The 23,486-nt window shown below is 44.7% G+C and overlaps 1 protein-coding gene across 1 annotated transcript in view; it reads right to left on the reverse strand.

Moving 5' to 3' along the window:
• Positions 1-23,486, reverse strand: part of PITPNC1 (phosphatidylinositol transfer protein cytoplasmic 1) — a 478,249-nt gene that overhangs the window by 204,829 nt on the left and 249,934 nt on the right. Inside the window, exon 3 of the mRNA XM_063960825.1 lies at positions 5,729-5,817. Within this exon, the coding sequence (XP_063816895.1) occupies positions 5,729-5,817 (89 nt within the window). The remainder of the gene's footprint in view (positions 1-5,728; positions 5,818-23,486) is intronic.

Consider the following 23,486-nt stretch of genomic DNA (forward strand, 5'->3'; position numbering starts at 1 on the left):
TGAACCCTCATATATAACAATTCAGACTTACAAGCTAGTACTTTGTATATAAAAATCCACCAGCATAATTTAGCTTTCTGTCAAGCTCAACACTATACTAGCTCAGTTGTTCGTTGGTTGATGCCAGTGGATGTGTACAGACCTCTAGAAAGGATAACTTTCCAATGCGGAACACCATTTCTATGCACTATTTCTTGTTGCACTAACCACTACTGTTCTATGGCTTCTACCAGCCTTATGCCACAGAAAGATTATTTTCCTAATTTAACAACTGATATTTTACTACGATCTTTAGCAGGCTCCGCCTGTATTATACCTGCAATAGCCTATATGGAAAATAAGAATTTACTTACCGATAATTCTATTTCTCGTAGTCCGTAGTGGATGCTGGGAACTCCGTAAGGACCATGGGGAATAGCGGCTCCGCAGGAGACAGGGCACATCTAAAGAAAGCTTCAGGATCACCTGGTGTGCACTGGCTCCTCCCCCTATGACCCTCCTCCAAGCCTCAGTTAGGATACTGTGCCCGGACGAGCGTACACAATAAGGAAGGATTTTGAATCCCGGGTAAGACTCATACCAGCCACACCAATCACACTGTACAACTTGTGATCTGAACCCAGTTAACAGCATGATAATAGAGAAGCCTCTATAAAAGATGGCTCACTACAACAATAACCCGAATTTTTTGGTAACAATAATTATGTACCAGTATTGCAGACAATCCGCACTTGGGATGGGCGCCCAGCATCCACTACGGACTACGAGAAATAGAATTATCGGTAAGTAAATTCTTATTTTCTCTGACGTCCTAGTGGATGCTGGGAACTCCGTAAGGACCATGGGGATTATACCAAAGCTCCCAAACGGGCGGGAGAGTGCGGATGACTCTGCAGCACCGAATGAGAGAACTCCAGGTCCTCCTCAGCCAGGGTATCAAATTTGTAGAAGTTTACAAACGTATTTGCTCCTGACCAAGTAACTGCTCGGCAAAGTTGTAAAGCCGAGACCCCTCGGGCAGCTGCCCAAGATGAGCCCACCTTCCTTGTGGAGTGGGCATTTTAAGATTTTTGGCTGTGGCAGGCCTGCCACAGAATGTGCAAGCTGAATTGTACTACAAATCCAACGAGCAATCGTCTGCTTAGAAGCAGGAGCACCCAGTTTGTTGGGTGCATACAGGATAAACAGCGAGTCAGATTTTCTGACTCCAGCCGTCCTGGAAACATATATTTTCAGGGCCCTGACCACGTCAAGCAACTTGGAATCCTCCAAGTCCTTAGTAGCCGCAGGTACCACAATAGGTTGCTTCATGTGAAATGCAGAAACCACCTTAGGTAGAAATTGAGGACAAGTCCTCCATTCTGCCCTGTCAGAATGAAATATTAAATAAGGGCTTTTATATGATAAAGCCGCCAGTTCTGACACACGCCTGGCTGAAGCCAGGGCTAACAGCATCGTCACCTTCCATGTGAGATATTTTAAGTCCACAGTGGTGAGTGGTTCAAACCAATGTGACTTTAGGAAACTCAACACAACATTGAGATCCCAAGGTGCCACTGGAGGCACAAAAGGAGGCTGTATATGCAGTACCCCTTTTACAAATGTCTGAACTTCAGGCACTGAAGCCAGTTCCTTTTGGAAGAAAATCGACAGGGCCGAAATTTGAACCTTAATGGACCCTAATTTTAGGCCCATAGACAGTCCTGTTTGCAGGAAATGGAGGAAACGACCCAGTTGAAATTCCTCTGTAGGGCCTTCTTGGCCTCCCACCACGCAACATATTTTCACCAAATGCGGTGATAATGTTTTGCGGTTACGTCCTTCCTGGCCTTGACCAGGGTAGGGATGACTTCATCTGGAATGCCTTTTTCCTTCAGGATCCGGCGTTCAACCGCCAAGCCGTCAAACGCAGCCGCAGTAAGTCTTGGAACAGACAAGGCCCCTGCTGGAGCAGGTCCTTTCTTAGAGGTAGAGGCCACGGTTCGTCCGTGAGCATCTCTTGAAGTTCCGGATACCAAGTCCTTCTTGGCCAATCCGGAACCACGAGTATAGTTCTTACTCCTCTCCTTCTTATGATTCTCAGTACTTTTGGTATGAGAGGCAGAGGAGGGAACACATACACTGACTGGCACACCCACGGTGTTACCAGAGCGTCCACCGCTATTGCCTGAGGGTCCCCTGACCTGGCGCAATATCTGTCTAGTTTTTTGTTTAGACGGGACGCCATTATGTCCACCTTTGGTTTTTCCCAACGGTTTACAATCAGGTGGAAGACTTCTGGGTGAAGTCCCCACTCTCCCGGGTGAAGGTCGTGTCTGCTGAGGAAGTCTGCTTCCCAGTTGTCCACTCCCGGAATGAACACTGCTGACAGTGCTATCACATGATTCTCCGCCCAGCGAAGAATCCTTGCAGCTTCTGCCATTGCCCCCCTGCTTCCCGTGCCGCCCTGTCTGTTTACGTGGGCGACTGACGTGATGTTGTCCGATTGGATCAATACCGCCTGACCCTGAAGCAGGGGTTTCGCTTGACTTAGGGCATTGTAAATGGCCCTTAGTTCCAGAATGTTTATATGAAGAGATGTCTCCAGGCTTGACCATAAGCCCTGGAAATTCCTTCCCTGTGTGACTGCTCTCCAGCCTCGCAGGCTGGCATCCGTGGCCACCAGGACCCAGTCCCGAATGCCGAATCTGCGGCCCTCTAGAAGATGAGCACTCTGCAACCACCACAGGAGGGATACCCTTGTCCCCGGTGACAGGGTTATCCGCTGAAGCATCTGAAGATGCGACCCGGACCATTTGTCCAGTAGGTTCCACTGGAAAGTCTTGCGTGGAATCTGCCGAATGGGATTGCTTCGTAGGAAGCCACCATTTTTACCCAGAACCCTTGTGCATTGATGCACTGAGACTTGGTTCGGTTTTAGGAGGTTCCTGACTAGCTCGGATAACTCCCTGGCTTTCTCCTCCGGGAGAAACACCTTCTTTCTGGACTGTGTCCAGGATCATCCCTAGGAACAGAAGACAAGTCGTCGGAACCAGCTGCGATTTTGGAATATTGAGAATCCAATCGTGCTGCCGCAACACTACCTGATATAGTGCTACACCGATCTCCAACTGTTCCCTGGATCTTACCCTTATCAGGGAATCGCCCTTTGGGGAGACAGAGGGAGAGTTTGCCAGCACACACCAGAGCGCTATATATATATAGGGATAACCTTATATAAGTGTTTTTCCCTTTATAGCTGCTGTATTGTTTATACTGCGCCTAATTTGTGCCCCCCTCTCTTTTTTAACCCCTTTCTGTAGTGTAGTGACTGCAGGGGAGAGCCAGGGAGCTTCCCTCCAACTGAGCTGTGAGGGAAAATGGCGCCAGTGTGCTGAGGAGATAGGCTCCGCCCCTTTTTCGGCGTCCTTATCATCCGTTTTCTTGTATGTTTTGGCAGGGGTTAAATGCATCCATATAGCCCAGGAGTTATATGTGATGCATTTATTTTAGCCATAAAAGGTTTTCTAACGATTTATTGCGTCTCAGGGCGCTGCCCCCCCAGCGCCCTGCACCCTCAGTGACCGGAGTGTGAAGTGTGCTGAGAGCAATGGCGCACAGCTGCGGTGCTGTGCGCCTACCTTTATCTGAAGACAGGAAAGTCTTCTGCCGCCGATTTTTCCGGACCTCTTCGCTCTTCTGGCTCTGTAAGGGGGCCGGCGGCGCGGCTCCGGTGACCCATCCAGGCTGAACCTGTGATCGTCCCTCTGGAGCTAATGTCCAGTAGCCTAAGAAGCCCAATCCACTCTGCACGCAGGTGAGTTCGCTTCTTCTCCCCTTAGTCCCCCGATGCAGTGAGCCTGTTGCCAGCAGGTCTCACTGAAAATAATAAACCTAAACTAAAACTTTCACAAAGAGCTCAGGAGAGCCCCTAGTGTGCACCCTTCTCGTCGGGCACAGAAAATCTAACTGAGGCTTGGAGGAGGGTCATAGGGGGAGGAGCCAGTGCACACCAGGTGATCCTAAAGCTTTCTTTAGATGTGCCCTGTCTCCTGCGGAGCCGCTATTCCCCATGGTCCTTACGGAGTTCCCAGCATCCACTAGGACGTCAGAGAAATGTTTTATAACCTATTTCACAAGACGTATCTGTCTCCTGAGAAGTTTCCATATTGGATTTACAGATGACCACAGTTGCTGTAAATGTGCGGCCCCTATGGCTGATTTATTTAACTTTCTTTTCAATGTCCTTTTATTAAGAATTTCTTGGTTAGTGTCAAATTTACTATTAATAATCTAGTCAACCCCTTGCCCCAGAGTTGGCTATTTTCAGACTTCTGCGTGAATGATTTTGAATATGAAAGGGTCCCAAAAAAATGGTTGTTAGCTGTATCATTAGACGCTCGCAAGAGTGTGATCCAAATCTATATCATACTTGCCTACATTTTGTTTCACCTCTCTGGGAGAATCCCAGAGAGGAGATGCGGGTGGGCGGGGGTCCATTAGGCCCTGTACGTGTGAGGAAGGGGTGTGGCCAAAATGGGGTGATTTGCGTAATTTTAGCTCTGCACCTTCAATACAGACCTGGGATTTCTAGTATTCTCCCCTTCTCCAGGAAGTAGGCAGGATGCGAGAGATACACCCACTCTTCCGGGGCTGCAGTAGACTATCCAAAAACCAGGGGAGTAGGTAAATATAATGCAGATCCATGCTTCCCACCCATGATGCTTTTATTTAGAACAAAACTGGTTTACATCTTTCAAATGAAATAGGTGAAAGCTTCTCTCCAAAAGGAAAATGTGTACAGCAACTGTTTGACACATGGGAAAGCTTTATCAATATATTGTTCCCTTAATGGGGGGACACACGGAGTGAATTTTGCTTAATTTCTAAGCAATCTGACTAGGTTGCTTAGAATAGAAGAATACCTCGCTCCATGTGTATGCCCCATAGCGATAGCGTTGCGCGGCCCCGCACATCGCCATCGCTGACACTAGATTGTGCCTGCATGTCGCTCACTTTACCGCTGTGTGAAGTGAGCGGCCTACCTGTCCCCCCGTCCCCCCCTCTCCGCTCAGCACACATCGCGCTGAGTGGGAGGAGAGATGTGTGCTGAGCGGTCTATGATAGATCGCTCGGTACACATCTCCCCGTGTATACCCCCTTTATACTAAAGCCCAAATTCATGATGAGTGTTTTTATACAACAATGTGGTTTGAAATTCAGCTGCCTCTCCAGAATGATCCAATACACTTTTCCTAAAAACGCTGGCCCTCTTATTCACTTCATGTCTTCCTGACTTTTTTTTTTTTTTTTTTACAATTGCCTTTCACACTTATTTCTTTATTTTGTTTCTTGTGCCAATTGTACATGGTTATTGACACTGCGAGGCATTACCATTTTAATATATATGTATATATATATATATATATACACAGTATATATATATATATATATATATATATATAATATGATGGTATGATTCTTACACTACTATCATTATTTTTACTATGTGTTTTGCTTATGTATTTTTAACCTGATGTTTCAAATAAAGATGTTTTTAATTGATATGTGCTAAAGTAGATTCCTGTTGTGAGATGTATACAATTAATTATGGCATTCACTGTTTTTTTATCCACCCATGCTCACCTAAGGCTTGTTCACAGAGAAATGACTTTTGCAGCACTGACATGAATAACAATAATACGAAGAAGAATTAGTTATATACCTCATATATTATACGGTCACTCACCTGTAATTGTATATGGGTAATAGTTCCATGCTTTTTCTGTTACGTAGAAAATCTTTGGAACCACAGCACGGGCCCAGCTAGGAAGTTTACTGAAAAAGAACACACATTTCAAAAGGTTTCATTTTGTGACTGAAATATTTCTAAATCTTTTGGCTAAATTTACAGTCTATAAGTGGGCTGGGATACAATAAGGAATAAGTCCAAGTGGAACTAACATAATAGAAGCTTAATATTTATGACCAAAATCAAAATAAGGTGAAACAGTTTTTTAAAAAAGTTTGCTCATCCCTCCAGCTAATCATTTCCCTGAGAACAATTTGTTATGGTACTGGCTACTTTCATAATGATTATATTAGTATTATATTAGTATATATACAGAAAACTTCTATTTTCCGTAGCACAGGATAATATTGGGGGTTATTCATATCCTGTAGCACAAAGTACCAATTATCGGTACTTTGAGAACGCACAGGATCCGTTCTGCGCGGGCGTAAATGGCTCCTGTGACTAGCACGCACTCTGGCATCAGTGACTGACAGTCTGATGCAGTTTTGCGGGTGGACAGGGGCGGCAACGGGCTCCGTTTGGGAAAACGGAGGCGTGCTGCCGCCATTTAGGAGGAGGGCAGAGGTCAGGGATCTAAGTTGTTGGACAGAGATTACTTGGCCTCTGCGAAGGGCAGCTTGCATGTCACTATGGGTGACGCAAGCCGCATGATGGTGAATGAATGATCCGATGCTGTGGTTCAAGACGCAGGTCAGATCACTAGTGCAGCAGGAGGTATCTGTAATAGACGCCTCCTGCTGCATTAACATACAAAACTATCACTGCTGCTTCCAAGGAAGCAGTAGTGATAGCACCTCCAACCACATCTGAATTAGGCCCATTGCCTGGTGATCACCAGACAACAGCTACCAGTGGGCTACATAACTTGAAGAACAGACTCCCCTCTTTATAATATGGGTGCCCACAGAAGTTAACAATGTCATTATGAATGTGAGAGGGAACATAGGGGTCTATTTACTAAGCCTTGGATGGAGATAAATTCGCTGGAGATAAAGTACCAGCCAATCGGCTCCTAACTGCCATGTGACAGGCTGGGTATGAAAAATGACAGTTAGGAGCCGATTGGCTGGTACCTTATCTTCAGCGAATTTATCTCCATCTAAGGCTTAGTAAATAGACCCCATAGTGTCCTCCCCCCATATACAGAAAATGTATGATAACAAGGAAACACTGTCCGGTGAGCTCAAGACAATAACGAGTAGGGGGCCACATCATTTGAAAGAGGAGACCCACCTCTAACTAATGTGGGTATCCTTGTGGGTTTTTGGGGGGATCCCCGGTACCTTCCCCCATCCCTGAACTCTATGATTTTGATCACCAGAAAGTAACTTTTAGGGGGTCACCTATTTTGAAAGAGGGGACTTTCCTTTTTTCAAATAGGATGACCCCCAGGTGCCAGGGTTGGAGAAATAGAGGGACTTAAACTCCCTCTAAAAATATTTTCAATAATTTTAATTTATTGCGGCTTTTAATTCCTCACAAAACTGACGTTGGCGCACATGCGTGTGGAGGACAGTGCATGGAACCCGGCTCCCGAGCTAAGAGGTCATCGAGACCTGTGGGGAAGGTCTTTTTTTTTGTGCCAGCAGTTCCCCTCCATGCAGATGACACATCTGTTGTATATGTGTATATGCAGATGCAGATAAGGAGTCCAACTTGTCAGCTGCAGCAAAGGGGTTAAAGGCTTGTGGCTGAAACAGCCAATGTTGCTGTTGGCTAGGAGACACTGAGGAGGGTGTCTCAAGCCAGCGTGGGAGCCTCACGTAATAGCTGAACATTTACTAATGACATCCATGCAGGAATTCCTATTGCTTCATCCTCTCCCAGCAACTTGTGTTAAGTAATGAGACTTTGGGGTATATTCAATTAGCAGTGATAACGGACTTTTCACGTGAAAAGTCCGGTTTACGGGTGAAAAAACGGACTTTTCACGTGAAACGCAATTACAGGCTATTCAATTATCCTGGAAAATTTATCGGTGATCATTTTTTCACTAATTTCACTTCACCTTCTCTGAAGCAGGTGAAAAGTTGGGAAAAGTCACTATTTTAAGGTAAAAATGTTTGGATATGGTACAGAACTCCTGGGATACCCCCCTTAATGACTAATTAGGCACGTTGAAGTTTTTAATTATTTTTAATTGGCCAATAATGACATGTCATTTTTGGGGTGAAAAAGTAAAAAGTCATGGAAATTGGGGTTCAAGGTATGGGACAGGTATATTGGGGTGCTTTATGAGTGGGACAGGTGTTTTTTAGGCTTGCAGATGGGAGTAATCGGTCTGTTTCCACTTTTTTTTAAAGTACCCTAAAATGACCCAAATATATACTTATACCCATTTTCATGTACCCCAAATTTAATGAGAGCATTTATTTTGCTAAAAAAAATTGCTTTCTATCATTTTTTTGCATTTAAAAAAAAATGAATATAACAGCCATTTCACACAATTTAAGTCCCCAAAAACGCTCTAATGCAGGCCTGGCCAACCTGTGGCTCTCCAGCTGTTGTGAAACTACAAGTCCCATCATGCCTTGCCACAGTTTTGCTATTAGGGAATGCTAAAACTGTGGCAGGGCATGCTGGGATGTGTAGTTTTACTACATCTGGAGAGCCACAGGTTGGCCAGGCCTGCTCTAATGTGATCTCTAACACACTTCTCTTCTGTTTTCCTATGTTAGTTTAGCATTTTTTGGGGTACAGGCTGATTTCCCCATTTTCACCTGCACTTTTCACTGCAAGAATTTTCACGTGAAACCCGGTCGGAATTGAATAGGTCGAAAAACGGAGCGTTTTCGCAGCAATTTTCGGCCGATTGCCGCGAAAAATTTTCGGGCGCAAAATTGCAGCGAATTTGCGGATAATTGAATATCCCCCTATATAGTAGTAGTATTACCCCTTAATTTAATAAAATAAATAAGAATAATGATATGTATCCTCTCTACATGAATGTTCCCTGTATCTCTCTGCCAGGGAAACTGTCTACTTTAGTCTAAAGGTAATGTCATTGTAAACACTCTAGAAGTGGAATCTTTACTTCAACTCCATTACTAGTGTTATTTTTAGCATTTTACCAAATTGTCTTATAGAATCATGAAAGATAGTGGAATATGGGCCTAATTCTGAGTTGATCGCAGCAGCAATTTTATTAGCAGTTGGGCAAAACCATGGCCCTCATTCCGAGTTGTTCGCTCGTTCTTTTTCATCGCATCGCAGTGAAAATCCGCTTAGTATGCATGCGCAAAGTTCGCACTGCGACTGCGCCAAGTAACTTTACTATGAAGAAAGTATTTTTACTCACGGCTTTTTCTTCGCTCCGGCGATCGTAATGTGATTGACAGGAAATGGGTGTTACTGGGCGGAAACACGGCGTTTCAGGGGCGTGTGGCTGAAAACGCTACCGTTTCCGGAAAAAACGCAGGAGTGGCCGGAGAAACGGTGGGAGTGCCTGGGCGAACGCTGGGTGTGTTTGTGACGTCAACCAGGAACGACAAGCACTGAACTGATCGCACAGGCAGAGTAAGTCTGGAGCTACTCTGAAACTGCTAAGTAGTTAGTAATCGCAATATTGCGAATACATCGGTCGCAATTTTAAGAAGCTAAGATTCACTCCCAGTAGGCGGCGGCTTAGCGTGTGTAACTCTGCTAAATTCGCCTTGCGACCGATCAACTCGGAATGAGGGCCCATGTGCACTGCAGGGGAGGCAGATATAACATGTGCAGAGAGAGTTAGATTTGGGTGGGGTGTATTCAAACTGAAATCTAAATTGCAGTGTAAAAATAAAGCAGCCAGTATTTACCCTGCACAGAAACAAAATAACCCACCTAAATCTAACTCTCTCTGCAAATGTTATATCTGCTCCCTTGCAGTGCACATGGTTTTGCCCAATTGCTAACAAACTTGTTGCTGCGATCAACTCAGAATTACCCAATTGCTGTTGTGTAACCACATGCATTGAACCATCTTGTATCCTAACTCGAAAAGGATAAAAGAAACCAAAGTAACATCCATATACCAAGATACATTATATGCCTTTAGTAGAGAGCTGGCTTTTGTACAAGCTGCTGGAAATCTTGGTGACAAGGTCACTCGTACTTGCAATAATCTATGCTTTGGAATTTCAAGAACAGTACTGGTGAAATGTTCACGTGCCATTAATCCAAACTACTATTGGTTCATATAAAAGAGCTATTGATAATTTGTAGGAATATATTTTCCTACACACAGCAGACTTCTAGTTCAGTAGTCCCATACCTCACAACATTGGAAGAATGCAAATTGGAACTGGGGTGTGGTGGGAAGGGGCATGAGTGGTGGGCAAGGTCACACCACCAGTGGGTATTTTCACAGGAAAAACATCATCATTTTTCTCTGCTCTACATCATAACAACAGAGTCTCACCCCCCAGCAAATCAGGAAATCATCTTCCAAAATCGGGTCTGTCACGCCAACTGCGAATGGTTGAGGAGTATGGAATCCAATCTTCTTAGCATGAAATGGCTGATGACATGAAAAAATAGGCAGCACTTGGTCGTGTAGCAAATGTAATTTCAGTGTTAAATATCTGAAGTTCTGTCTGGGTATGGGAACGTTTACATATATCTATCAATGTTATTAGGAGCTACTTCATGTTGGAAAATTTAGTTTAAATCAAACTACAAAAGAGAATGGTGATTGCAATCAGAACAAAAAAAGTGGTAGAATACTGGAATAAAATCAGACACATTGGGTGAAATCCAATTGTTTGAAAAGTTGGTTAGGTGTCTGTTTTTTCCTGTCTATTAGATAGGAAAAAGCAGACACCCAACTGACTTTTCAAAACAATTGATTTCCCCCCTGAGAATTACATTGTTGGTATTCACAGGTGTTTTTGAGGGATTCTGCGTTATGACATGCCAGGACCAATAAAAAGACATGGAGTCTAAAGGGATTGCCACCAGGGAATTTGGTCTTCGCAGAAGTATTCCCACAGGTTGTGGCCCCTGGGTGGAACCCAGATGTAAATAGCAGAGGGAAACTAGGAGGATGACACAAGCAAGTAGGCATTAGCGTGCAGTGGAGGAAACACTCAGCAAGATAGACAACAAGAGGGAAATCCCTGAGGACTTCTGGTAACAGTGAAATATACACTGTAGGCACTAGATGGCAACTGAGTAACCAGCAACGTTACCACAAAAGACAATGGAGAAAAGCAGAATATCCATCAGAGTATCCACAGAAGGTAACTACAGTAAAACCTGCTGCAGCCAGGCTGTCCAGCACAAGTGCAGGCAAGGATCTGACCGTTGTGATGTAGGACAGAGAGGCTTTTAACTATAAGTATTTGAGCATAATTGTCTGTGTGTGCCATCTATAGGGAATACTTCCTTTCTTCTGGGTTCATGATATCCATAACTTTATTCCTGGAGCACCTCCCAATTATATATATATATATAATAAGAATTTACTCACCGGTAATTCTATTTCTCGTAGTCCGTAGTGGATGCTGGGAACTCCGTAAGGACCATGGGGAATAGACGGGCTCCGCAGGAGACTGGGCACTCTTAAAAGAAAGATTAGGTACTATATCTGGTGTGGACTGGCTCCTCCCTCTATGCCCCTCCTCCAGACCTCAGTTAGGGAAACTGTGCCCGGAAGAGCTGACATTACTAGGAAAGGATTTGGAATCCAGGGTAAGACTCATACCAGCCACACCAATCACACCGTACAACTTGTGATAACATACCCAGTTAACAGTATGAACAACAACAAAGCATCAACCACGGATGCCAACATAACATAACCCTTTATTAAGCAATAACTATATACACGTATTGCAGAAAGTCCGCACTTGGGACGGGCGCCCAGCATCCACTACGGACTACGAGAAATAAATTTACCGGTGAGTAAAATCTTATTTTCTCTGACGTCCTAAATGGATGCTGGGACTCCGTAAGGACCATGGGGATTATACCAAAGCTCCCAAACGGGCGGGAGAGTGCGGATGACTCTGCAGCACCAAATGAGCAAAGGCAAGGTCCTCCTCAGCCAGGGTATCAAACTTGTAGAACTTAGAAATGTGTTTGAACCCGAACAAGTAGCAGCTCGGCAAAGCTGTAAAGCCGAGACCCCTCGGGCAGCCGCCCAAGAAGAGCCCACCTTCCTTGTGGAATGGCCTTTTACTGATTTAGGATGCGGCAATCCTGCCGCAGAATGAGCTTGCTGAATCGTGTTATAGATCCAGCGCGCAATAGTTTGCTTTGAAGCAGGAGCACCCAGCTTGTTGGGCGCATGCAGGATAAACAGCGAGTCAGTTTTCCCGACTCCAGCCGTCCTGGCTACATAGATTTTCAAAGCCCTGACTACATCTAGTAACTTGGAGTCCTCCAAGTCCCTAGTAGCCGCAGGCACCACAATAGGTTGGTTCAAATGAAACGCTGATACCACCTTAGGGAGAAATTGGGGACGAGTCCTCAATTCTGCCCTGTCCATATGGAAGATCAGATAAGGGCTTTTACACGACAAAGCCGCCAATTCTGACACACGTCTAGCCGAAGCTAAGGCCAATAGCCTGACCACTTTCCACGTGAGATATTTTAGCTCCACGGTCTTAAGTGGCTCAAACCAGTGGGATTTCAGGAAATCCAACACAACGTTAAGATCCCAAGGTGCCACTGGAGGCACAAAAGGGGGCTGAATATGCAGCACTCCCTTAACAAACGTCTGAACTTCAGGCAGTGAAGCCAGTTCTTTTTGAAAGAAAATAGATAGGGCCGAAATCTGGACCTTTATGGATCCTAATTTTAGGCCCATAGTCACTCCTGACTGTAGGAAGTGCAGGAATCGACCCAGCTGGAATTCCTCTGTAGGGGCCTTCCTGGCCTCACACCAAGCAACATATTTTCGCCATATACAGTGATAATGTTGTGCTGTCACGTCTTTCCTAGCCTTTATCAGTGTAGGAATCACTTCATCTGGAATGCCCTTTTCCGTTAGGATCCGGCGTTCAACCGCCATGCCATCAAACGCAGCCGCGGTAAGTCTTGGAACAGACAGGGCCCCTGCTGTAACAGGTCCTGTCTGAGAGGCAGAGGCCATGGGTCCTCTGAGATCATTTCTTGTAGTTCTGGGTACCAAGTTCTTCTTGGCCAATCCGGAACGATGAGTATAGTTATTACTCCTCTCTTTCTTACAATCCTCAGTACCTTGGGTATGAGAGGAAGAGGAGGGAACACATAAACCGACAGGTACACCCACGGTGTCACTAGTGCATCCACAGCTATCGCCTGAGGGTCTCTTGACCTGGCGCAATATTGTTTTAGCTTTTTGTTGAGGCGGGACGCCATCATGTCTACCTGTGGCCGTTCCCAACGATTTACAATCAGCGTGAAGACTTCTGGATGAAGTCCCCACTCTCCCGGGTGGAGGTCGTGCCTGCTGAGGAAGTCTGCTCCCCAGTTGTCCACTCCCGGAATGAACACTGCTGACAGTGCTAGCACGTGATTCTCCGCCCATCGAAGAATCCTTGTGGCTTCTGCCATCGCCATCCTGCTTCTTGTGCCGCCCTGTCGGTTTACATGGGCGACCGCCGTGATGTTGTCTGACTGAATCAGCACCGGTTGGTTTTGAAGCAGGGGTTCTGCTTGACTCAGGGCGTTGTAAATGGCCCTTAGTTCCAGAATATTTATGTGAAGGGAAGTCTCCTGACTTGACCACTGTCCTTGGAAGTTCCTTCCCTGAGTGACTGCCCCCCAACCTCGGAGGCTTGCATCCGTGGTCACCAGGACTCAGTCCTGTATGCCGAATCTGCGGCCCTCGAGAAGATGAGCACTCTGCAGCCACCACAACAGAGACACCCTGGCCCTTGGGGACAGGGTGATCAGCCGATGCATCTGAAGATGCGATCTGTCTGTGTCCAGAATCATGCCCAAGAACAGCAGACGCGTCGCAGGAATCAGCTGCGACTTTGGGATATTCAGAATCCAGCCGCGCTGTTGCAGCACTTCCCGAGATAGTGCTACGTTGAATAACAACTGCTCCTTAGACCTCGCCTTTATAAGGAGATCGTCCAAGTACGGGATAATTATAACTCCCTTCTTCCGAAGGAGTATCATCATTTCGGCCATTACCTTGGTAAATACCCTCGGTGCCGTGGACAGACCAAACGGCAACGTCTGGAATTGGTAATGACAGTCCTGTACCACAAACCTGAGGTACTCCTGGTGAGGTGGGTAAATGGGGACATGCAGATAAGCGTCCTTGATGTCCAGCGACACCATAAAATCCCCCTCTTCCAGGCTTGCAATAACCGCCCTGAGCGATTCCATTTTGAACTTGAACTTCCTTACATAAGTGTTCAAGGATTTTAAATTTAGAATGGGTCTCACCGAACCGTCTGGTTTCGGTACCACAAACATTGTGGAATAGTAACCCCTTCCCTGTTGAAGGAGGGGAACCTTGATCATCACCTGCTGAAGGTACAGCTTGTGAATAGCCGCCAGTACTACCTCCCTTTCCCTGGGAGCCGCTGGCAAGGCTGATTTGAGGTAACGGCGAGGGGGAGTCGCCTCGAACTCCAGCTTGTATCCCTGAGATACCACTTGTAGAACCCAGAGATCCACCTGTGAGCGAACCCACTGGTCGCTGAAGTTCCGGAGACGCGCCCCCACCGCACCTGGCTCCACCTGTGGAGCCCCAGCGTCATGCGGTGGACTTAGTGGAAGCAGGGGAGGATTTTTGTTCCTGGGAACTGGCTGTCTGGTGCAGCTTTTTTCCTCTACCCCTGCCTCTGGGCAGAAAGGATGCGCCTCTGACCCGCTTGCCTTTCTGAGGCCGAAAGGACTGTACTTGATAATACGGTGCTTTCTTAGGCTGTGAGGGATCCTGAGGTAAAAAAGTCGACTTCCCAGCTGTTGCTGTGGATACGAGGTCCGAGAGACCGTCCCCAAACAATTCCTCACCCTTATAAGGCAAAACCTCCATGTGCCTTTTAGAATCAGCATCACCTGTCCACTGCCGAGTCCATAATACTCTCCTGGCAGAAATGGACATTACATTAATTCTAGATGCCAGCCGGCAAATGTCCCTCTGTGCATCCCTCATATACAAGACGACGTCCTTTATATGCTCTATGGTTAGCAAAATAGCATCCCTGTCGAGGGTATCAATGTTGTCTGACAGGGTATCAGACCATGCTGCTGCAGCACTACACATCCATGCTGAAGCAATAGCAGGTCTCAGTATAGTACCTGAGTGTGTATATACAGACTTCAGGATAGCCTCCTGCTTTCTATCTGCAGGCTCCTTTAGGGCGGCCGTATCCTGAGACGGCAGTGCCACCCTTTTAGATAATTGTGTGAGCACCTTGTCCACCCTAGGGGATGTCTCCCAGCGTAATCTATCCGTTGGCGGGAAAGGGTACGCCATCAGTAACCTCTTAGAAATCACTAGTTTCTTATCAGGGGAACACCACGCTTCTTCACACAATTCATTTAATTCATCAGATGGGGGAAAAGTCACTGGCTGCTTTTTCTCCCCAAACATAATACCCTTTTTAGAGGTAACCGGGTTAATGTCAGAAATGTGCAACACATTTTTCATTGCCGTAATCATGCATCGGATGGCCCTTGTGGACTGTACATTTGTCTCATCCTCGTCTACACTGGAGTCAGACTCCGTGTCGACATCTGTGTCTGCCATCTGAGCTAGCGGGTGTTTTTGGCCCCTGATGGCCTCTGAGACGCCTGGGCAGGCGCGGGCTGAGATGCCGGCTGTCCCAAGGCTGTTACGTCATCGAACCTTTTATGTAAAGAGTTGACACTGTCGGTTAATACCTTCCACATATCCATCCACTCCGGTGTCGGCCCCGTAGGGGGCGACATCACACTTATCGGCTCCTGCTCCGCCTCCACGTAGCCCTCCTCATCAAACATGTCGACACAGCCGTACCGACACACCGCACACACACAGGGAATGCTCTGACTGAGGACAGGACCCCACAAAGTCCTTTGGGGAGACAGAGAGAGAGTATGCCAGCACACACCACAGCGCTATATAACACAGGGATTTTCACTATACTGAGTGATTTTTCCCAATAGCTGCTTATTAACACAAATTGCGCCTAAATTTATGTGCCCCCTCTCTTTTTTACCCTTGTTGTACTGGATACTGCAGGGGAGAGCCTGGGGAGCGTCCTTCCAGCGGAGCTGTGAAGAGAAAATGGCGCTGGCTGTGCTGAGGAAGATAGCCCCGCCCCCTCAGCGGCGGGCTTCTCACGCTTTTTATAATGTTAATGGCGGGGTTTTTTGCACATATACAGTGTTATACACTGTATTATGTGCTATTTGTGCCAAAAAGGTAAACTAATTGCTGCCCAGGGCACCCCCCCCCCCAGCGCCCTGCACCCAACAGTGACCAGAGTGTGTGGTGTGCTATGGGAGCAATAGCGCACAGATGCAGTGCTGTGCGCTACCTTAATGAAGACAGGAGTCTTCAGCCGCCGTTTTTCATCTTTATCTTACGTCTTCTGGCTCTGCAAGGGGGACGGCAGCGCGGCTCCGGGAACGGACGATCGAGGTCGGGCCCAGGTAGGTTTGCTTCTCTCCCCTCAGTCCCTCGTAGCAGTGAGTCTGTTGCCAGCAGATCTCACTGAAAATAAAAAACCTAACAAATACTTTCTTTTCTAGTGAGCTCAGGAGAGCCCACTAGGTGCATCCAGCTCTGGCCGGGCACAGATTCTAACTGAGGTCTGGAGGAGGGGCATAGAGGGAGGAGCCAGTGCACACCAGATATAGTACCTAATCTTTCTTTTAAGAGTGCCCAGTCTCCTGCGGAGCCCGTCTATTCCCCATGGTCCTTACGGAGTTCCCAGCATCCACTAGTACGTCAGACAGATAAATATATATATATATATATATATGTGTGTGTGTGTAATAAGTAACAGCAAATGGGAAAGGACATATGCATTTATGAGAGCATTTATAAAAATAACAGGTGTCTGTGCGACCCTTTCCACTTTCTCTATATAACCAGATACTTTCACAAACTCATGACTTTTTCTGCATTCACTCCAGGCCACCTTCCAGTCACCATCCAAGAACACCCATCATTCTGCTGCTCCATTTCTGATATTGTCTGTCCCGATCGTAACAGCACCTTTGTGCGCACCCCCTAGGTACCCGGTAACGCATGTGCCATATGGGTGTTAAACATTTTTTGCTCATTCACAGTTGCAAATAACTGCTCAACTGCATTAGAACTACGTGCGTTTTTCTTCCGCCTCTGAATCAAACGCTATGCACCTTGAAAAGCGGTCTGCTGGATCACACAGTAAGTACAGAAACAAAACTGCTTGTAAATGAAAAGCAATTGGCAGTGTGCCTTTAAACATATTCTGGGCAGGCGAAAAGACATGAGATGGACAGTGTTTGTACATGATGTTTGTACAGTTTATACAAACACTTTTATGAGCCAGCGCAGGAATTAATGAACCTCAGCAATTAAACAGCACTAGGTAGAGTCATGACGGATGACTGCTCAAAACCTCAGTAATTAAACAGAAACTAAGGAGAGTAATGACGGATGGCTGCTCAAAGAAACTATTAGCACTGTAGGCCCCATTCACTAGAGATTTCCTATTGCTTACATAATGGCCCATGCTTGTTTGAAAATCACCGTGAGCACATTTAAATACCTGATAAAAATATACATCTGCACCATATATGCTCTATGCAAAGAGTCCATATCGCTGTGCACATAGCCAAGGTAGCAAAGGGTTCTGCGTAATGATGTCCGCTGTTACCTCCCTGTAAACACAGCATGGGATGCAGGGAATTGTTTTAAAGAATTTGTTTAGCAGCAGGTGTATACATAAGACAATTATCAAGGACCTATATATCACTGTGAAAACTATATTGCTTAATTATCTGTCGCTCGGATCACCCTGGAGACAGATTTTGCATCACCAGCCGCAGAGCGCAGGTTGGGAAACAATCTAATAAATCATATCCAAATGTTCTATAAATACACGCAGGATGAGTTTATAACCTTTTGCGTCTGCAGCTAAAACTAAGCTTCAGAGAATACACAAATGAAACACAAACAGCAATATTAGATTGAATCTTGCATGCATAAGTCGATCAGCTTCAAACAAGGTATATAATCAGATTGTGTCCTTTGGCCATAGCCGATTTAGACGCAGACTGATCTCTTGCATTCCTCTTTCGCCATGTGCTAAATTAAGACATGGGGGGTCATTCCGAGTAGATCGCTAGGTGCATTTGTTCGCAGCGCAGCGATGAGGCTAAAAAATGGCAGTTGTGTGCATGCGGTGCAATGCGCATGCGCGACGTACGGGCACAACGAATGATGCATTTGTGCACAGGGTCTAGCGATGCATTTCAGTCGCACTGCTTGTCGCAGAGTGATTAACATGAAGAGGGCGTTTCTGGGTGGCAACTGACCGTTTTCATGGAGTGTGTGGAAAAACGCAGGCGTGGCTGGGTGAACGCTGGGCGGGTGTGTGACGTCAAATCCGGAACTGAATAGTCTGAATTGATCGCAAGCGCTGAGTAGGTTTTGAGCTACTCTGAAACTACACAAAAAAATGTTTGTAGCCGCCCTGCGATACAATCATTCACACTTCTGCTAAGCTAAAATACACTCCCAGTCGGCGGCGGCATAGCGTTTGCGCGGCTGCTAAAAACTGCTAGCAAGCGATCAACTCGGAATGACCCCCATGGTTTCTGGTAGTAAATTTACTAAGGGTCCATTTTCTGTTCTATTTGATTTTGAGGTGATTTTATGGTGATTTTGACAGTCAGGAATTTACTAAAGGCAAATCCGACTGTAAATCCCCTCAAAGTCGCCAGAAATTTGAGCTGACTCACAAACAGAACCTCTAATAGACCATCGGTACTTGTCCATGGACATCAAATAAAAATCACCATTTTCAAGCCATCACAAACAGTTCTCTTTGATTTTAAATCACGTGGAATTGTCTGAGACCTCAATATGATGGAACAAAACATGGGAGAGAAGCATGTCAGGCACTGTGGCTTCATACATCATGGCAAATTGTGGATTTGCAAATTAGCACAGGAATGAAGGTGGTTGTGGGTAATACATTACATGTGACATGTTTGGCAATTTTAAAATGGAACTCAAAATTGACTTTTAGTAAATTAACTATTTGGAATAGTAACACTGTAGTTGATTTTGTGGGGTTGTTAGTTCTAATGTGGAAGATTTTAAATAGGATCCAAACCAACTTTTAGTAAATATAAACCCTGAATTCTATGTACCTCATAAGATTGCAGAAATAATATTTCTAATGAGTCCTCCAGAATTAATAGAAAAAGAGGAGAGAAAAACAGTAACTAAAATCATATCACCAGCTCCAAAAAAAAAGTATATAAAGTGATTCCTTTAATCATTTAACTTTATAGTAAATGCTCACTGATAATTCATTGCACAAATGAAAACAACATGCATATATAATTCAAAACAATATGCAAGAAACATAAATATTTGAAATGTTCTTTTAACTTCCTCACCTTCACTTCTGACATTTGTGTGGCTGAAATATCAAAAACATCAATAAAATAGTATATTCTCTCCTTAGACACGCTCTCTTTGATGTGCAATGTTAAAGCCAAATTACAGTCTGGAGCCAACATTTTGTTTCTGCAGCTGCTCTCATTGTGATGACCAATATATGAAGACCACGGTGCTCATGCTGATTCGGTAGTAATACAAGCAGAATATATGTTTAAAAAAATTAACACAAATCTGTTGCCTGCTCTTAAATATGCAGAACACCTTGAAATACAGCCCATTCTGCACTGACTGCAAATAAGTCACATGTATGCTAAGTGCAAAAGAAGTGCATACATGCCCATTTGCCGAGCAGTGCATGCAGCAAGATAGCGATATTGGTATATAAGCACCACAGCAAAATTGCTCATAGCCTCCTTCATGCAGACTATGGACTCCTGCCAATTACCTAATACTATGCCATCAGCATGAATGCTTTGGGCCTGATCCTGAGTCAGGCGTAGTAGAGTCCATGTAGCATCTTTTGCCGTTGCTCGTTTGCAACTTTATGCAAATATAGCAAAAAGTACTTCTCTGGAGTACAGCCTCAGGCACCCAAAGCATAATCCGCGATAAGCGGGCTGCCGAAGCCGCGATAACACATGGGATGGAGGACTTATCCCTGATGTAGGTGTATATGTAAGTAGTAGGTGTATATGTAAGTAGAGGTTTCAGAACCTCTAACTGGACCTCAACCAGAATCCAGACACACACCAACATGCATTAAGAATAGCACTCCTGTCACACGATGCCGATGCGTTTCCAGCGTCAATGTCTTTCTCAAGGCAGTAAACCCCCAAGCTGTTTTTTTATCTGTGTCATAAGATTAACTATAAGGAAAAAGGGTATGGGTCGTTGGGTCAACTCAACTTAGGTCGACAGTCATTAGGTCGACCATGGAAGGTTGACATGCATTAGGTTGACAGGGACAATAGGTCGACATGGTCATTAGGTCCACATGTACTAGTTCGACAGGTCAAAAGGTCGACATGGGTTTTTGGACTTTTTTTGGTGTCGCTTTCTTCGTAAAGTGACAGGGAACCCTAATTAGTGCACCATGTCCCCTCCGCTACCGCAGCGCTCGGCACAGGTTACCGTTCCCAATTGTAGTCCACGTGGATCGTCAAGTATGAAAAAGTCCAAAAAAATAGTTATTTTAACTCGAAAAACTCATGTCGACCTTTTGACCGGTCGACCTAGTACATGTCGACCTAATAGCCATGTCGACATATTGACCATGTCGACCTAATGCATGTCGACCTTCAGTGGTCAACCTAATGACTGTCGACCTAAGCTGTGTCGACCTAATGACCATATCCCATGAAAAATATATTATTGTCTGTGACAGATTAGACTGTTCTCTATAGATCTTGTCCCATATGTTTTGAGGATATCACTCTATTCTATGTGGAGAACTGGGTGGAGCATATTGGAAAGCCATACAGAATTTGAAGGGATCTATTAATCCAATTGCCCTATTTATTTGGGATAGTATCGCATCTGTCTGGTCTTTTAATATTGTGCTTTTTACTGTACATGGCTATTTGGGTGTAACCTCATCCGGCTGGTTGCTGCTGTTTGTGGTCCTTTTTTGCGCAAGGTTTTCTCTTCCATAATATTGTTAGTATGATCTTGATTAGTACCAATGATATGTAAAATATACAAATATGGGGGAAATTTACTGAAAAGCGGTATGCGAAAACAGCTGTTTATATGGCAGTTACCAGTGGTTTTGATGCTGCCTGATTTAAAAACCCACACCACAAATCGCCATTCCCATTGTTTATATGTAAAGAACAGAAACGACCATATATGTCAAGTGATTGTTGGAATAAACAGCAGTACAACCATTAAAAAAAAAAAAATGGCTGTGACAGGCGAGCTACAGTAGATCAATAAGTTGGGGCATTCATTATGCATTAAATAGGATAGATAAAAATTTAATTATCATCTTATATGGAGCAATTTTATTTAATGAATGTATTAACGGGTAAAATTAAAGAGTAATTTAATAAAAGACCAACATTACTTACAGTATTACTTATTAATTATAATTTGTGGCCAATATTACATGATCAATAATAAGGCCAATAAAATGTACTAATGAAGTGAGAAACGGTAGAAATGTATATATGTATCTGGTGTTTAATATATGCTATTTTTTTTATCACTATAACTCAACAAAAAAGGTAATAACAATATTTAACAAATCATCTTATTACCAATTGAGGAATATTAATAAAAAAACAAGACCTGATTGCATAGATGGTAGCAAAATGTGCGTCACCTACTCTCAAGAAAAGGTGCATGTATAAACTGCATATTTGGGCTCATACAGGTCAAGATATGCATGCAGTATATTGAATGTGCTCCAGCTTTTTTGTTGCACAGCAGCAATCGCAAAGTCCTAAGCAACTACGTACACATCATACATAGTAACATACATAGTAACATGGGGGGTCATTCCGAGTTGTTCGCTCGGTAATTTTCTTCGCATCGCAGCGATTTTCCGCTAATTGCGCATGCGCAATGTTCGCACTGCGACTGCGCCAAGTAAATTTGCTATGCAGTTAGGTATTTTACTCACGGCATTACGAGGTTTTTTCATCGTTCTGGAGATCGTAGTGTGATTGACAGGAAGTGGGTGTTTCTGGGCGGAAACTGGGCGTTTTATGGGAGTGTGTGTAAAAACGCTACCGTTTCTGGGAAAAACGCGGGAGTGGCTGGAGAAACGGAGGAGTGTCTGGGCGAACGCTGGGTGTGTTTGTGACGTCAAACCAGGAACGACAAGCACTGAAGTGATCGCACTGGAAGAGTAAGTCTCGAGCTACTCAGAAACTGCACAGAGAAGTCTTTTCGCAATATTGCAAATCTTTCGTTCGCAATTTTGATAAGCTAAGATTCACTCCCAGTAGGCGGCGGCTTAGCGTGTGCAAAGCTGCTAAAAGAAGCTTGCGAGCGAACAACTCGGAATGAGGGCCATAGTATCTAAGGTTGAAAAAAGACAATTGTCCATCGAGTTCAACCTATTTGTGGTCTCCTATGCACGATTATTTAGTAGAAAATTTTGACTGAAGTTGATGTCTGCCGTTACGTTTTACCCCTCTTTTTTATAATAACCATAGTGCGTGACTATGCCCCGTAACCCTTATCCATTAGGAATTTATCTTACCCATTCTTAAAGGTGTTGACTGAGTCTGCCATTACAACTCCCTCAGGCAGGGAATTCCAAACACGTATCGTCCTTACCGTAAAAAAGCGTTTATGCCGCATTGTGCGGAATCTCCTCTCCTCTAACCTGAGCGAGTGTCCACGAGTTCTCTGTGTTGATCTAACCAAAAACAGGTCCTGCGCAAGATCTGTATAATGTACCCTTATATATTTGTAAATGTTGATCATGTCCCCTTTAATCTCCTCTTTTCCAGTGTAAACATGCCTAGTCTTGCAAGCCTTTCCTCGTATTCCAGCGTCTCCATACCCTTAATTAGTTTGGTCGCCCGCCTTTGAACCTTTTCTAGCTCCAAGATATCCTTTTTGTAGTAAGGTGCCCAGAATTGTACACAGTATTCAAGGTGTGGCCTCACAAGTGATTTATATAACGGGAGTATAATACTCTCATCCCTAGCATCAATTCCCCATTTTATGCATGCTAATATCTTATTAGCCTTCTTTGCTGCAGTCCTACTTTGGGTACTACTGCTTAGTTTGCTATCTATGAGGACACCTAAGTCCTTTTCCAGTACAGAATCCCCTAATTTTACCCCATTTAGTAGGTAGGTGTTATTTTTGTTCTTGTTACCACAGTGCATTACCTTACACTGGTCTGTATTGAAGCGCATTCTCCATTTCGCTGCCCAAGCTTCTAATTTAACTAAGTCGTTCTGAAGCGACTCAGCATCCCCCTCCGCATTTATAACTTTACACAATTTGGTATCATCTGCAAAAATTGACACCATGCTCTCTAGACCTTCTGTTAGGTCGTTAATGAAAATATTGAACAATAGCGGTCCTAATACTGAGCCTTGCGGCACACCACTTAGCACTTCAGTCCAAGTTGAAAAAGATCCATTAACCACAACGCGCTGCTCCCTATTATCTAACCAGTTTTTGACCCAAGTGCAT

Source organism: Pseudophryne corroboree, chromosome 3, assembly GCF_028390025.1.
Source record: "Pseudophryne corroboree isolate aPseCor3 chromosome 3, aPseCor3.hap2, whole genome shotgun sequence".
In the NCBI taxonomy this organism is placed as follows: Eukaryota; Metazoa; Chordata; class Amphibia; order Anura; family Myobatrachidae; genus Pseudophryne; species Pseudophryne corroboree.